Consider the following 17,315-nt stretch of genomic DNA (forward strand, 5'->3'; position numbering starts at 1 on the left):
CAAGCATGCTTGGGAATACAGTCTACCACTGAGTTACACGCCTAGGCCCCTTCAAAATCACTGTGTGCTGTACATAACAAGCAGAGAGGTAAATGCTGAAAGCTGACTCCCTGAAAACCAAGAAAAGTGTAGCAATGACATGGGTCGTCTCTGGAAATGCAGATGACACAACAGAAGCAGAGTGTGAAAAGACACCACAACTCACGTGCTGAGATTAAGCACACATCCTGGTCATGAGTGAACCATGTATATAAATCATGATGGTGCTAACTGCAGTTTAATATTAATTACGTGATGCTGATTAGCAGCACTCACGGATGAGTTACCTGCTGAGCCAGCTCACCAGCCCCCATCTCATTTTTATTTCATGCTTAAATCATGAGCAGAGAAGGATGGGGTGATTCCAAAGGCAAAAGTGATGAGCAAAGGCTAAACAGAGCAAGTGCACTGATCTCATTCTGACCCTTTTCCTTGTGAGACACTGGGTTCTTCAGGTCCAAAGCACATGTGAGCTCCCCACCATCTTAACAAGATAACTGCTTTCTATAGAGCAGACAAGGCCTTCCCCACCCCAAACATTCAACCCGCTTTCTTTCACATGAGGTAAAACATATGAAAATCTTTGAAGACCCACGCATGTCTGTGAGAATTCCGTATAAATGCCAACACAAAGCTAGCTGTTTCACAAATGCGCCAATATTAAAATATAGAGTAGAGAGCACACTTAGGTATATGAGTTGTGAAATAGCTGCACATAAAGGACAATTGTGTTTTTTTTGCCAAAGTGATTGGCAGCTGCATTAATTTTTGAGCTAACTTCAGCACTGCTTCATCTAATCTGCCTTCCTGTGTTATCTTTGCCCATGATCTTTCACTTACATTTACTTTATTTGCTTTTATGGTAAGTACCTACATCTTTCCTTAAATCTAGACAACATGAACATTCCTTTTTCATATTTGGGTGAAAGATCCTTCTTTGAATAATCTATGCTCAACTGTTTGTGTGTGTGTGAGAGACAGAGAGAGAGAATAAATGGGAATTCTCTTCTATGGTTAAATCAAATATTGTTAATAGACTACTCCTTATACTCAGTGTGACACATTAGTTCACAAGAATAATCAAATAATATGCCAATCAAGACATAAAATATTTTAAAATAGGAAAAAAAAAAGTCCAAACAGCAACCATAGCATCATTTGACTGAAGTTATTTTAACACAGTGGTCTGAGCCTATAATCTCAGAAACACAGCTGAATGAGGTAAGAAGACAGCTCATGCTGTAGAGGATTCAAGTACATCCTGAACAACACAGGAAGACCTGCGCATAGGCAAAGAAAGTATCTCATACGCCAGAGTCAGCGCCTTCACTGAATAGCTGCTTAAAGACTCTTAGGTCTGGCTCTCTCTCACATACTATTTTGTTTAACAATTGTCAGGGTCTAGTGAGGGCAGGGAAGAAACAGAAGATGATAAAGGACAAACTCAACAGAATCCACAATACCCTCACCTGTCACTTTAACAACTGCTCTTTTCTTATGCTACTTACAACTTATCAACTGCGAATGGCCAGCTACGAAATTAAACTGACCAGAATTTCTTCTCAGATGCCAAGCTTCCATAAACACGCGCCACACACAACTTCTACCTTCTTCAGTCACAAATGTGGCCAAAGCCAGAGTCACTGTTTTATGAACCATAACAAAGAAAGGGTCAGGCTGGACAGAAGGCTTAGTGCAACCTGGGGGTTGATCGACTCTTTCACGGGGTTGCCTGAGACCATCAGAAATCACAGACATTTGCAACTCATAAGAGTAGCAAAATTACAGTTATGGGGTAGCAATGAAAATAATGTTATGTTTGGAGGTCACCACAACATGAGGAACTGTGCTGAAGGGTCACAGCATTACACTGGCTTAGTGGATGAAGTGCCTCCTATGCAAGCACCAGGATCTGAATTTGAGTCCAAGTGCCTCCATAAAAAGACAGGCATGGACGGATGGACGGACGGACGGACAGACAGACAGACAGACAGACACACACACACACACACACACACACACACACACACACCTAACTCCAGCTCTGCAGGGAATGAGAACAAGAGGATCACTGAGATTTCCTGGCTGCCAACCTGCTCCAGGTTTAGGGAAAGGCCCCTCTGAAAGGCATAAGGTATAGAGAGAGCAAGGAAGATACTCAATATTCTCCTCTGACCTCTGTGTATGCTTACAGCCACACAGACATGAACATATCCTCCTGCCCACACAGGCACCGCATTCACATACGTGCATGTACTCAATCTCACACACAAATATACATAAAGGGCTGGGTGCCGTACCAGTTATCTGTGTCTTGTCATTTGTTCTTTGCTTGTCAGTATTTACTTCAATTTATAGTCATCATTCATACAGTTGTTCAAATGACACCTGCTTTCTACATGCCTATGTTTTTCAGCCATTTATATACACATCTATATGTCTTTTCAGCCTTCTATATGTCTACAGAAAAAGCCTGCTTTTTTTTCTCCTGTTGCAATGAAAATGACTTCCTCTAAATGTCACCTAGAACTATAATTAAAAATGAGCACGCCCCACCCCCACCCCATCCATCTCCACAAGATCAGCCAACAAAGTGCACAAGCCTCTCTGAGCTGCTGTCTCTGCTCACAGAGAGCCTGACTCTGCACTTCATTTTGGTCTGTGAAAGGCTCAGTGAGGAAGCCAAAGGACATTCAGGGACATCCTTACCTGAACGGCCATGCATGATCAACCTCACTACAACATCAAATAACTATAGCTGTTTTCCTAAGGCATAATTACTTGGGATTAGAATTAGCCCACGCTTGCTAGAAACAGATTCAATTTGATTTCTTCCATATCTCTCAGTGTAGCATGAAGGAGGGGAAGCGGGCCAAGGTGAAAACAATTTCCAATACTGTGTCTGAGATGAAGTCGAAAGTTACATGGCAGTGTAATTAAAACAGATTCACATAAATAAAAACTAAATGCTACAGTAGTCGTTCCTTACTAAGAAAGGGATAAGGTCGACCCACATGTTCCCAGAAGAAAAAAAAAAAAACAACTATCCACCATGAAATAAAGCTCCCCTGTGAAAGACGGTGCCCTCAAAATGCCTGTGTCATTCATTACCTTGCAAGTCCGAATCGCTGGACTTGGGGCTGCTTCTTGCTCTTCGCTCTGTCTTCTTGATCCCGGGCCCACCACCACTGCCGCCTCCCCCTCCTCCGCTGCTGCCACCACTGTGGCCTTTCCCATAGCCGTTGTACACCGTCGTCGCACAGTTGCTCTTGTAGATGGTAGAGGGTGGGCTGTTGAGGCGGTTCTGGCGGTCAATCTGGCGGTCCTTCAGCTTTTTGTGTGGTGGCTTGCTGTACTGGTCTTCTCGGGTGATGTAGCTCGACATCCCATACAGCGGGATAATTTCTAGAATGAAGGTGTGCGATAAATACCAGCTCAGTCTATATCGGCACAGTGAGTGACCAAATCAACTGACCCCTGGAGGAAGCAATGCCAACTAGTGCTACATACATTGTAAAACACGCTTTAAAACAGTGCTGGATACATGACAGGTTTAGAGTATTTATTTGCATTCCTTCCCAACTATTCAAGAGATCATCAGTTATTAAAAACAGTACAATGTACTTAGAATTTCCTGTAGTTTATGGAAAAAATATGATGAGGTTATCCGAAGACTTTAGTTTATAAACTAAGTCTGATCTTGTCATTCTCAGGGTCTTTAGTAGATGCAATACATAGAAGAGAACAAACGAAATTCCCCTTTACATGTACACAGAGACTCAAAACATTAAAAAGTATATGCCTGGAGATACAACAAGGTTTCTATTAGAAAGTACAGGGTTAGACATGACAAAGGAAGTTATTTGGGGCATTTAAAAAAGGCAACAACTGGAGAAAAGTATTAAAGAGAATAAAATGATACACTGCAGTTAAAAGTAATCAGACACCAATAAGGGAGAAGGGAGTGTGAGAAAGAAAAGCCCTCTTTGCAATCTAGAGCTGAGCTGACAGCTGCCTTTTCAAACTTCTCTTTCTGAGTGATGGGTGGGGGACAAGAGCGGCCTCTGGCTTCACTCTGTACACATCTGACTAGCAAAGAAAAGCTTAGGAAAAATGTAACATTTCTTATGGTCTTAGGGGAGAGATTTTATTTTACTCATTTAAGCTGTATAAATTTTATTTTATGTGTGTGAGTATTTTGCCTGCGTATGTGTTTGTGCACATACGTGTATCCACTGAGTCCAGAAGAGTGTTGGATGGCCTGGAAATGGAGGTACAGACAATTGGTCAGTTACCATGTGGTGCTGGGAATCAAATCTAGGGCCTCTAGAAGAGCAGCCAGGGCTCTTAACTGCTCAGCCAACTCTCTACCCCTTTATTCATTTCTTAAAAAATATTTATTTACTTTTATGTGTGTGCCACATGTGTACAAGTGCCATGGAGGCCAGAAGACAATGTTGGATGCCCTGGAACTGGACTCTAGTGAGGGTGCTGGGAACTGAATGCTGGTCCTCTGCAGAAAGTGCTCCTAACCACTGAGCCTCCTTTTCAGCCAAGAAATTTTAAATGTGATAATTTTTTAAAATTACATAAGATTACATAAAATATAAATTAAGTAACATACAATACAAAATAAGATAATTTAAAATAAATAACTTTTAAAAATTATATGTAAGTATCAACAGAAAATGCCAACATATGACATAAATAGTACGTCCTTATATCTTTTCAGGAATAGGACTTCTCAGAGATTCAGTAACTGTACAAACTTTATAGCACTTGTGAGCATCAAGTGAGAGGAATAATCATAATTTCTGGGGATGAGCAACCTAAAGCAAGACAGTGCTGAGCAGGAAAGCACAGCAAACTATAAAATTTAACTAATATTTCCATTTTTCAATGTTAAATCCCACAATTCATTTCCTTTCCAGTCACACAGCTTATTTACATTTTTACAAGACAGCCAGTGTGGACTAGAGAATGTAAGAAAACAAGGAGAGCCATATACAGAAAGGATGTGTTTAAATTAACTACGCTAACATATGCCAGGCAACTAACACAGCACAAAGCATTATACTTGGGAGTTAAAGCAGTCACCATGGATACTAACATAAGAACCATTTAAAGCATGGTGAGAGTTTTCTAAACTTTCATGGTTCCAGGAGTTAGTGTTTAATTGCTTTTGGGTACACACACTGAGAAATCGAAGAGAAAACTTGACAGATCTTCCTGGAATATGAAGATTTTGTTTTATTAGAATCCTTACTTTAAATCTTAAGATGGCACTTTCATTACGTGTATGTTACTGATCAGTGTTATTTTAATGAAATTAGATGAAAGCACACTGCAAAATGAAGAGTGAACAATGCTTATTCAACTCTAATGAATCACAGTCTCACCTTGCCTAAGATTACAAAGGCCATCACTTACAAAAGAGTAGCCGCTAGTGATGCTGGGGAGGGGCTGCTAAAATATGGCAGGTCAGAGGGCATCACCAGCCTGTGAGTCAGGAGCCAAAACTGCCTGCAGACTGTCGGTGCAGTCACAGCCCGACTAACCACTAAATACATTTTCACAAATTAGTTAACTGAGTGAGGTACCTGCCTACAATCCCAGCACTGGCAGGCAGAGCCAGGAGGCTTTGCTACACATTTGAAATGAAAGTGGGCTCCAGAGTGAGACCATGTCTGCAAAACAAAAACAAAAACAAAAAGCAAAAAAAAAAAAAAAAAAAAAAATCAACAATTTTTTTCTAAGTGTCTTCATACCATGCTTGCTTTTTTTTGCCTTTAAGTCACTAAGAAAAAAAAACCAACACCGCACAAATTAATAAGTGATTGATGTGGCTGGTGATATTTACCTCATGTTTTGCTATGACCTTCCTGCACTCTTTTATGAAAGCATGTTAAATTTCTTCTGAATGCCAACAGAGACAAAATAATCAAATCTTACTCCTAAGTTACAATAGGATATTCCATTTAAAATAGTCATCTCAGATTTCTGTTTTGTTCGTAAGGAAAAATAAAAAGGCACAATGTGAGATGAACAGAAAAGAAAAAAAAAATGTCAAGGGAAGTGGTGTGGTGCTGTGGTAAAAGAAGGCAAGGGGACACACGCGAAAGCTCTGCGGTGGAAGAGGAATTCCTCTGAGCCAACATAACATTGAAGGCAGGAAAAAGCTCCACTTCTGCAAGGCCCACAGCTGAAGTCTAGTCCCGCCTCACTCACTACCTGGTTTCCCAGCATCCCTTCAGTCAAGAGCTTGGACTAAAGCAACACCACACCGAGAACTCTGAGACTCTCCTTTCAGCAAGTATTTGTCTGATAACCACCGACACTGTGGCTAAAGGAATGGCTAGTCTCAAACTAAACACAGCTGCCGGAGGGCCACGGCCACGGCGAGATGACTGTCGCGTTCTGCCAAGATTTATCTTTCAGAAAACCTGAAGGATATTGAGACTTCATAATCTTCTAACATTTGGAATGGGCCACAGATCATTTCAATTTCCCCTTCCCCGGCAGACCGCGATGATGCCAAAGAAATAGTGGGCCCTAGCACTGCCTCGGGCCAATCAACAGGCACAGGAACGCAGGGCAGACGGCTGCCTAAGACAAAGATGAGCTATTCTACTGCGCGCTCCCGGGCGTGGGGGGAGGCGGATGCAGGACCGGGCTGTGACCCACCCACGAAGTCAAAGGATTCTCAGGAGGCAGAATCCAAGACAAAGTTAGCAGGAATTCGCCATCGGTTTGTACCGGTTCCATCTCTCTCTCTCTCTCCCTGGCTTATTCCACAGCAGACGGAGGGGAGAGGGTTCCCGGCTCTTGGAGGGAGGGCAGCCAGTTTGAACACACGTAGACGGCAGCCGTAAGCTACTCACCTTGCTCGCTGTATATTGTGGGGGGCAGGGGGTGCTGGGGGAAGAACTGTGGTGGGATATCTCCAGGCACGGTGACGGGTGGGTAGTAAGCTGTGTGCGAGTTCTGAATGAAGTGTGGGTGGTGAGTCAGGTAAGGGGGCAGGTGATGAGTTGGAGACATGGCTGAGGGATAGCTTGGCGGGTAACACTCAGGAGACTGGGGTGTGACCACCACCCGGCGGACTCCGGTACTGTCTTCAATCACCTGAGGAAGAAAGCAAAAGGATTGGATGCAATGTGTTCTGTTAACAAGCACACCCACAGATACGAAAATATCACTAATTTCCCTGTTAAGTATACAAAGGAATGAACAAATTCTCCATTAGTTGAATGATTCTGACTCCGGGAAACATTTTGGGGAAAAAAAAAATTATCTTGCTAGCAAATCTCAGACTTGTCATACGATTTTTACAGTCATGAAAATTTTACTGGATGAGAAAGTTGAAGTGTGCTTAAATTGATGGTAGGAAAAACTTTGTATATATCCATACACCCAAAGGCTTTGCAGAAGGAGATTCTCCGGGTCGTATAGGAATGCTTGCAGGGCTGGGCTTCCAGACCTATGGGACACCATCTACCTCACTTCTGCTCTAGTGCACTCAAGTCCACGGATATTAGAAAACACCGGGAACACCAACGTCAAAAGGCGCTGGCGTACACCACGTGTCACTTGCATGGACAAAGAATGTAGTCAAAAAACGAAGGGATTCTGACCAATGAAAATGTGAGCAATCTCAAGTCGAGATGGTCAGGTTTGTACCTCGCTGTCCTGATGTCAACCAAGAGCCCTGGCACAGATAACAGAAGGCAGGACGACTGTCTCCCTGTCAAGCTCTCGCCCGCGCTTTTCCTGAACACTAAGCAGTTCTCTCAAGGAAGACAACTAGGGCAGGAGAGTGTGACAGTTAAAGCCCACCTGACCAATCAGTCATAGTCCACACAGCAGGCACCACAGGGAGAAGCAAGGCTGTAAGGGGCTGCAGAAACTGAGGCGTGAAATGACGTGGTCACAAAGGGCTACAGGGGCTTCAAAGAACTGCAGTGCTGAATCACCTGATGGGATGGACTCTAGGTGTGTGTGGGGAGGGCCTATGAGGAGAAGACATTAGAATACACTGAGGAGGCTGACAGTATAGCTCAGGTGTAGAGGGAGGGGCAGGACTTTAGTCAAATTCAGGAGAAACACATACACACACCATTAAATTAGGAATACAGGACCAGGCTCACCAAAACTTGGTGGAATCAATTATTCAAGACAGTGAGACACACATTCTGACAGGCTTTATTTTTGGTTTCTTTTTCTTTTTAATGCTTGAAATTGAATGTGTCTATTGAAAGTGGGGTTTTTTTTCCCCTCATTGCATTTCAGGAGGTTGATAACAGGACAAAATAAAATAATTTAATTGTCTCTAACAAAAACGTACCCTCTGCTTAGTCTCATTAAAACAAACAAACAAACAAAAAGCAGCATTGCTAACACCAAACTGGCAACTCTATTAGGTGTTCAGTTTACGTTTAAGTGTACAAAGTAATTTTGACTTGAATTAACTACAATTGGTTAGTCTTTATGTTAAGAAACCGGGGCTGGAAAGAAGGCTTGGTGGTTGAGAGTACTTGCTGCTCTTCCAGCGGACCCAGGGCTATTTTCCAGTCCCCACATGGCAGCCATGAGCCCTGACCTCCAGCTCCAGGGGTTGGATGATGTCTCTGAACCCTGTGGGCACCTACACACATGTGATACACATAAACACACACAGGCACACACATGTGCACATCCTTGACATGAAATCTTCTGCTGCACTCATCTTTCATCACGCTCAGCATTCACTCCTTGAAATTCAGGCTCTGAGCCATTCTCTCTGCTATAGCTCAGGGCAGCCTCTCCTGCCCTTACAGTCTGGAACAAAGGTAACAGCGTCAGCTGCTTGGTCAGCCAAATGCACTAGGCTCCTTCTGGACCTGCAGCTGGTGTGTACAAGCCCGTGTACAGCGCTGTTTAGAGCAGGCACACAGAGCGCATCTCTCCCCTGTGGGACACTAAAGCACAGTTCCTACAACTCCAGCCCCGATGCTGTGGGGGGTTTCTTACTAGTGATTAAAAAAAATGGCTACCCCAGTGTTCTCCTTCCCTCGATCTAAGCTATTAGGACAAAGAGGAGGCACAACTCAGGTGTTCCAACTTCCTAAGACATTCTTCCAAGCCCCAAGGCTCCAGGATTTCTTGGAGGTTCTCCTGCTTCTACTTGAGGTGCAGCAGTGTAGACTTCGTGGGTATACTAGAGCAGACAGAGGGCACCTACTGAGAATGAGGCTCTCAACTTGGTGACTGTAATTAAAATAATCTACTCTCATCATGTTATAATTTCTGCCTTGCTATAAGCATATTTCTTTTCTTTTTTTTTTTAAGTTCATCAAAAACCTCTAACAAAAATTTCTAATTGGGGAAACAGAAATAAATGACACACAGAGCTGAAAAACTGTCTTCTTACTACTGTTATAAGAACATCTGACCTTAAAAAATTGTTCCTAAAAGCTAATTGGTTTACTCTAAAGAATAAATTATCTTTATGTATACACAACAGGTTTCTAGCCAAAAAAATTAAGTAGCATTATGAAGCCACAAATTGATATGTATATAAAAACTTCCTGAAGTTCTAATTATCCTGAATTATTCTGTGGTATTTGTGAAAGATATTTACATGCACTTGCATTATAAGTCACTTTCAGAAACCTGTTCTTATCCAGCCCAAACCTGTCTTTCATCCTCCCAAAAGGAAGTATTAACTCTCAAGTATGAAAAGACAAAAACATAAAGATAATTTCTCTACTGCTGTATTACAACACAAATTATAGTACATTTTACTTATCAAATTCAGTCATAAACTCTACTTAAGGAAATTATTCTCAGGTTTCCCTAAAGAATAACCAAGGCCGAGGGGCCTAGTAAGAATGCAACTTCAGAAATGGTACTAATAGTATTCTCTGTTTAACAAAAGTAGTTCATAAATACTTATATCATCTTAGAAGAAGAAATCAAACATCTGAGAGAATTCAGTTCAGACTTCCCAAGCTAATAAAATATGCCTTCAATCTCCATAGATAACTACTGGAAAAAACAAATTCATTTCCTCTTGGGGTGAATGAAATTATGGCAATGTCCGGAGGCAGACAAATCACATATTCAACTCTACAGTGACTTCCTGACACACAGCACTGCTAACCACTGAATATTCAAAGGTGAGGGGAAAACTAGCCCGGGTCCTAGTAAGTGCTGTTACAAAACCCCACATAGGATGACTTCAGAAATCAGAACAAAGAATGCTTCATCCAAACTTATCCCAACTCTGTGGCTCAACAGAAGTGCCATTCACACATCTCCAGGAAGCACAGAACTCTGGGAAAGATACGCATGCTCAGATGACTACCTATTATGAGCTGAATTAAGCAGCCCAACGAGACCCCTCTCAGGTTCCTATGTTGAAGTGTTAATGCTCAGGGCCTCAGAATCTGTGTAAAGGTAGCCATCCAGAGAGAGATGAGGACAAGAGACAGACCTTGGACCTAAGGAATACTTACATTTATAGGGCAAAAACAGAGGCCTTGGCTGCGAGTGGTGGCACTCAGGGAGGAGAGGCAGGCAGATCTCTGTGCTTTTGAGGCCAGCCTGGTCTACAAAGGGAATCCAGGACAACCAAGGGTATCTAGAGAAACCCTATCTTCGAAAAACCAAAACCAAACCAAAACAAAAATACAGAAACAAAGCAAGCAAGCAAGCAAACAACAAACAAAACAAAGAGGCCTTGTAAGACCTTCTGCCACTTTGGCCCTTGGACTTTTAGCCTCCATAACTGTAGAAAGAAGCATTATGTCACATAAGCCGTACAATTATGGTACGTTTTGTTTGTTTGGCTTGGTTTTTTTGGCAGGCTCAGTAAGCTAACACAGTACCTAGGGGGGGTCTCAGGGCGGAGTGCAGAATTCAAGTTTCCTTTACCTTAAGTCTATAAGCTTTCCCTGCAGTGAAAAACACGAGGTAAAACAAGTAAGTGACCCATTCATCCTTCATGCACACCAGCAGGCTTCCGCAGGCCACGGAAGAAAATCAACACGATGGCCAACATTGCAGATTTGATTGTCACATCTCAGCTGAGCTGCCTGCTCCTCAGCTCCTCACCTTGCTGAGCAGCTGTTGGTGCCCCACTGTCTGCCTCCAGAGAAGGGACAGGTGAAGGACTAGAGCGACAGGCAAGTGACATACCCTCTAGGTGCAGTGCCTGCTTGCTGCCCTATGCCAAAGACAAACTTGAAGAGGCTTCCATGGGTGCACCACATCAACTAGGAGAACCCAGGTCCTATTTACACAAGTGTTCAAATACATATGACTGAAAGAACCATGAAAAAAAAAAAAAACAATAACAAGACAGAACAGCCCAGGGGCTACAGTTAAGGGCACCTAATGGGAGCATGGGAGCAGTATGCAGGGGTGGGGGATAAGAGAAATGCCCAGCCCTAACCCAGCTGTCACATGTAAGTTCCCTGCCCACCAGTGTATTTGACTTGAGCTTGCTGTGTTAGACAAAGAGAGACAGGGCACAGTGTGATTAAAATGCAGTTAGCGGTGTCACTAAGCTGGAACGATCACGATGGTGAGGGCATCACTTGGTGAGGTGTAGGATTACCCAGAGATTATGTGGGCTGCAAAGCCACTATGCAAACAGTCAACCACTGAAGGGTAGGACACGTACACTATTAAGAGACAGAGAAGGCTTCGGGATATGGCCAACATGTACTGACTTTCTGCTGGCGCTGTGCTTTAATATCTCCAACCTGAAAGGAGCCAGGACACCTTTAGCTCCTGGACAGGACACATACCATTATCAAAACCTTATCACCAATCACCATTCCCCATGTTCATCACCTCACTAATCCAAAAATCCTGGGGCGTATCGCTTTAGCAACCCCATTGTGGAAAGATAGTTAGGAGAAGTCCAGATAGCTCACCCAAACACAGAACTTTCAGGAATAAAACTCAATTTGATTCCAAGAGTTAGAATGGGTCTTTAAAAATACATGTATGATTTAATTGTCTTTTCTTTCAAAAGAGAATGCATAACTGGAATGTTCCATGGGAACCTGAATAAATTTCTTTGTTCCCAAACTGCTTTCCTTCTACTCCCACCAACCTGCAAAGGTACAAGAATAAAGAGAAGCTTGAAGGGCAGGAAGCAAAAAGAAAAACAAAAGCCTGCTTTCATGGTCAGACATAACCTAGGAAGTGGACAGAGTACAAATATGGATACAGCAGGGTTTGCCCCACAGCCAAACTGAGGTAGCAAGGAACACTCTACGCAGCGTAGACACAAAAGCCTGAAACACAGTAGAAAAAAAATGATATAACAATATTATTATAACAATCAAAGGTAATAGTAATGACTTCTGCAATTCGTGTATCAACTGATAATTTATAGAGTGCTTGGAGCCTAACTCACAATGATAAATGATCATAGTCCAAAATTCTATATGACAAATCTTCAGATGAGGTTAAGTAATTTAATATGAGTAGAACAGTTGATAAAATTCATATCCAAGACTGGCCAGATACATTTCAATGAAAATAAAAATCAAACCAAATCAATCCAACAGGTGTGGTAGAAAAAGCAAAACAAACAAACCTACTGGTTATGTGAAGATAAAATGATAGCCTAAATTTCCAGTCACTCCTAAAACAGAGCCATTCTTTCAAACTTAACACTGCTTCAAAGAACCAAAGTCCTATGGCTTAACTGTATCTTTGATGTGACTGACATCAAAGCAACCCTCTCCAGCTACCCAGGCATATTCATGCATTCATGTTCACCTGAGGACATTGGCAGACTGCTCTAGGTACCAACACACAGAACCAAGCCTTCTGAAGCCAATGCTATAGGTAAATGGCATCCTTGGCACAGCATCTCACATCTCCAAGTACTCATAGGATGCTGCTCAGAGGAGAACACAGCCACCTTCCAATAACACAAGGCCAAGGCTGATGAAGGTTACTATATCAGCAGAGGTAGGCCAGCATCTGGAATACTCCAAAGTCCACCCTTGTCTTCTCCCACACTATCCCGCTAGGATTAAGGAACCAGGCATCAGGGAATGGGGGAACAGAACTGGTCTGTTTCCAGTAACAAACAGAGCCAAGACTCCTAGCTCCGAACTAACTCCTCACTGTGTCTCGCCCAATACTGGATTCCAGTTCTTAACCAGAATCTCTCCCAAAGTAAGATGACAGAGCCCAGATGACCTACAGCTGAGAAAGCACTCTGTATTGTTTCGAGCTGCTTCTGTTTATGGTGTTGCTAGGGTTTAACCTGCTTCCTCGCGCCTGCTAGACAAGCAGTCTAGCACGGAACTACAACTTCAGACCATTCCCCTTCTAAACTGTACATTGTTACTTTCTCTCATGTTGAGTGTACACACAACTTACAATGGGATTGGTGGCTACTTTGGCATTGTTACTTATCAAAGCCTAGATGTCCCCATATCATAACAGTGTTCCAGAAATATTAACAATATTTATGCTTGCCACAACTATAAACTGACTGTGGTGAACAGAACCGCGTTGCACGCGGTTATTTAATTTTGGAACAGCTTGTCTTCATATCTATAGGTTTTATATTTTACATTTTAAAATGCTTCAGCACCTTGCCAATAAATTCCTTAGCCCATGAGGTGATTAAGAATCCATCTGGGGCTAGCGAGATGGCTTGGCAGGTAGAGGAGCCTGCTGCCAAACCTGCAGATCTGGGCTTGATCCTCACAACCCGAATAGTAGGAGGCGAGAACGAACTCCCACGGGCCATTCTATGGCCTCTACACACATGCCACACGGATGTGTGTGCAGATATTGTGTATGCAATAACCAAATACAAACCATTTATTTAAGAAATCCATTGTGACATAGCCAGACAATATCTATCACATAGTAAAACAAAGGCAGCTTCCCAGAGCGTGTAGAACAGGAGTAACCTAACCTCGTCAATTTTTGTCACTGGAAGGGTTGAGAAGGTATATTTTCCCTTTAAAAATTATCAAGTGGGCTGGAGAGATGGCTCAGTGGTTAAGAACACTTGCTGCTCTCCCAGAGGACCAGGATTCAATCCTCAGCACCTACACAACATCTCACAATCACCTAATTCTAGTTCCAGGAGGCCTGATGACCTCTTATGGCCTCTGTGGGTGCTTCATGCCCATGGTGCATAAACAGACAAGCAGGGACACACTGGTACACATAACTAAAATTAAATATAAGTTTTTAAAAATTCAGATATGACAAAAAAGTTATTAATATAGAAGGACATACTTTAATAACTGTACTGCAATCAAATGTAATATGTACAGTGTAATACAAGTAATTGAGACACTCTTTCTGGATGTAACTTAGAAACCACGAACATGAACTACAGTTCTTGCATGTAAGTAAAGATCACAATTCTAGCCAAGAGAATAGTAAATGACAAAGGGCTGTGCTCTGTTATAGCTCAGGATGGCTTTGTAGATGTAGGTATGCATTGTGTTAAAGTACAAAACAAACAGAATTGCCTGGTTTCGGATTAAATGGACTCAAAAGGCCCTCAATTTTTTTCCTCCCTCTATACAACCATTTAGCAAGTGTTGGTAAATGCCTGTGATATGCCAGGCACTTTTCAGAGGACTGGGTGTCAATCCATTGATGAACGGTAATAGAAATGTCCCATCTCTATAGAGCTCCAGTGTTAAAATACAGCAATGACAAGTGCTCAAACAAGAGATGCATCCGAATAAGTAACTCACTGGCACAGGGCTCCACCTGGGTCTGTGAGCTCTCCCGCTGACCCTGTATTCTGTGATCCCGTGATGTCAGGATCACAGGAACAAAAGAAAGAATACAAAAGAGAAAACGCTGGGCAGGGAGATGGAGAGAAGGCAGGAAGAAGAAAACTGCATGCCACTTTGTGGCAAGGAGCAGTTTGGGGCACACTCCTTTAATTCTGTAATTGTTTCTCTTAAAACATAAGGCATAGATGAAAGAACAAACAGGCACAAAGCCACTAATAATGGAAAGTGACTATCCCAGCTGCTCTGCCCTCTTTCAGGCATACTCAGATGCTTTAGAATAGGCCTGTGCTCCCTACAGAAGTTTCTTTAGCACACCCAGGGCTTGCAAGGGTCCAATTTTCTTATGACTGGTAGCCAAGTAGGCCTGACTCTAAACTGTTGAGGCAGAGGGCAACCCCTGGTTACTTACGCTCCCTTCTGCTCATGGCTTTCGCAATGCTAAGGGTGGAAGAAAGCATGGCTCATGCACAGACTGTGGTTATAAAAAGGGAGCAGCCTGAGCTAATGCTTTTATATAAGCTTATTAATCTGTAACTTTATATAATCAGCCCGTGGCTGCTCCATGGGGGCTTCTGATTGCTGCACAGCTGTGGAGAATAACTAAACAATCTTTTCATCAAAAATTTTCCAACTATTTCTTTTCTCTTCCCAGGCTAGGGAATATATAGTTTCAATGAGTACTGACCTATTAACTAATGCCCCTAAAGGATGGATAGAGGTACAGAGCATACCTCTGTTATCATCGTAAGAAGATACTCAATTTGACCAATGCTGTTTCTTTACTACATTAGTCAATCTATAGAAGGAAGAATGGTTTCCCAAATGACACAGCACTCACTTGGGTGTTTCAACTCTTTCCATATGTGTTTTAGATCTCTGGGTCAGTATGAAGCTTTCCTATGACACTTGAAGAAGCCATCATAAACTCGTTCAAAAGGTGAAAAATAAGGCTTAGGGCATCTGCTGAAGACATTTTTACACATAAACTATCCGAAAAGCTATTGATGGAAGGGGGAAAAAAACAGAACTACGGTCAATATAAAATGAAAGGAAAACTGTTGCAGTCTATAATGCACACTGAGCACGGCAGGCCCTGCCCGACTCTGGATTTACCCAGAAGTCTTTTCATTATGATGCCTGTATGGAATGCTACAATTTCTACCACATCAAGTAGGCACTCGTGTGCTCAGCAAAAGAAAGTTGGGAGAGTTATCTGAGAACTGATCACAAATCTGAATGGAGGCCTCCACTGATGGCCACATTATTTCCAAATGTAGTACTAGTCCTGTCTGACCCAATTCCTACCCTCAGAAGCAGCGGTTCTCAACCTTCCTCATTCTTCAACCCTTTAATATAGTTCCTCGCGTTGTGGTGACCCCCAATCATAAAACTGTTTCAAATGCTGCTGTAATGAATCATAATGTAAATATCTGTGTTCTCCAATGACCTTAGGAGACTCTTGTCATTCAACACCAAAAAATGGGCTCGTAACCCACAGGTTGAGACCCACAGCTCTGGATGTTTTACGTTAGGGAGGCCAAAGCAGTGACTAGGAAAGAACTAAGTTCCCTTTGTAATGCTCATTGCAGACTGTAAGCTTGTAGTGATTCAGAATCTGCAGAAACAGCTCATCTTTGCAGCAATTTCTATATCCTGTTAATTAAGGAAGGATATCCTAAGTGAGGGCGGTACTGTTTCACAGCCTGGCGTCTCACACTGAATAAAAGACGAGAAAAAGAGCTGGACAGAGGCAGTCATCTCTTCTTCCTTTCTGACTGAGGATGCTGCGTGACCAGCTACATCATGCTCTTGCCTCCTCGCCGCCCCTGCTATGTCAGACTGTCGCTTTTGTCAAATACTTCCTTAGAACAGAAAGGAACCAACAAACAGCCATGCCTGTGTACTTTCTAACAGCTGCGCCGTTTCTCTCAAGTTGAGAAGGTCAGGTGAACTTTTTCTCAGATCATCCTCAACTCCATAATCCAATCAAAATTAAAGCATCACACACACACACACACACACACACACACACACACACAAACACCAACTGTGTCAAGTTCAGTCCCACTCTATCAGAGACAATCAAGTCAGATGACAGGATCCCAGTGGCTCAGTCCACTGGGCTCTTGGGTCCCTGGGGCAGACCTTCTCACCCGAAGAAATGCAGGCTGTACCACTGGCAGCACCTCCCCATCTGCAGCTGTGCTTACCCATCTGTCTTTCTCTGAACTATCTCCACAAGGCTGACATGTGCGTTTTATGCATTTATTGAATGTATCCATTTGTCTTTAAAAGGTTTTCGCTCCTCAATTACAACGCCATTTCCCGCCCTATTCGAGAAGTGTTAACACAGCTTTAATCATCTGCTTGCCTCCCTCTTCAATTCTCTCACACCAGCAGACCATGCACACAAGAGGAGCAGGCACTTGTGTACTGGAGACACACAGCAGGCATACTGCACCCAGACACTGGACCTGCCAGGCAGGCATGCCTCTA

The 17,315-nt window shown here is 42.8% G+C and overlaps 1 protein-coding gene across 3 annotated transcripts in view; it reads right to left on the reverse strand.

The window, feature by feature from the left end:
* Window positions 1-17,315, reverse strand: part of Fndc3b (fibronectin type III domain containing 3B) — a 293,021-nt gene that overhangs the window by 119,454 nt on the left and 156,252 nt on the right. For all 3 annotated transcript variants that reach the window (XM_060378158.1, XM_060378156.1, XM_060378157.1), the window contains exons 5-6: window positions 6,921-7,164; window positions 3,151-3,444 (exon numbers count right to left, since the gene is read on the reverse strand). In XM_060378158.1, coding sequence (XP_060234141.1) covers window positions 3,151-3,444; window positions 6,921-7,164 — 538 coding nt within the window. The remainder of the gene's footprint in view (window positions 1-3,150; window positions 3,445-6,920; window positions 7,165-17,315) is intronic.

This window comes from Meriones unguiculatus, chromosome 2 (genome assembly GCF_030254825.1).
Source record: "Meriones unguiculatus strain TT.TT164.6M chromosome 2, Bangor_MerUng_6.1, whole genome shotgun sequence".
Classification (NCBI taxonomy): Eukaryota; Metazoa; Chordata; class Mammalia; order Rodentia; family Muridae; genus Meriones; species Meriones unguiculatus.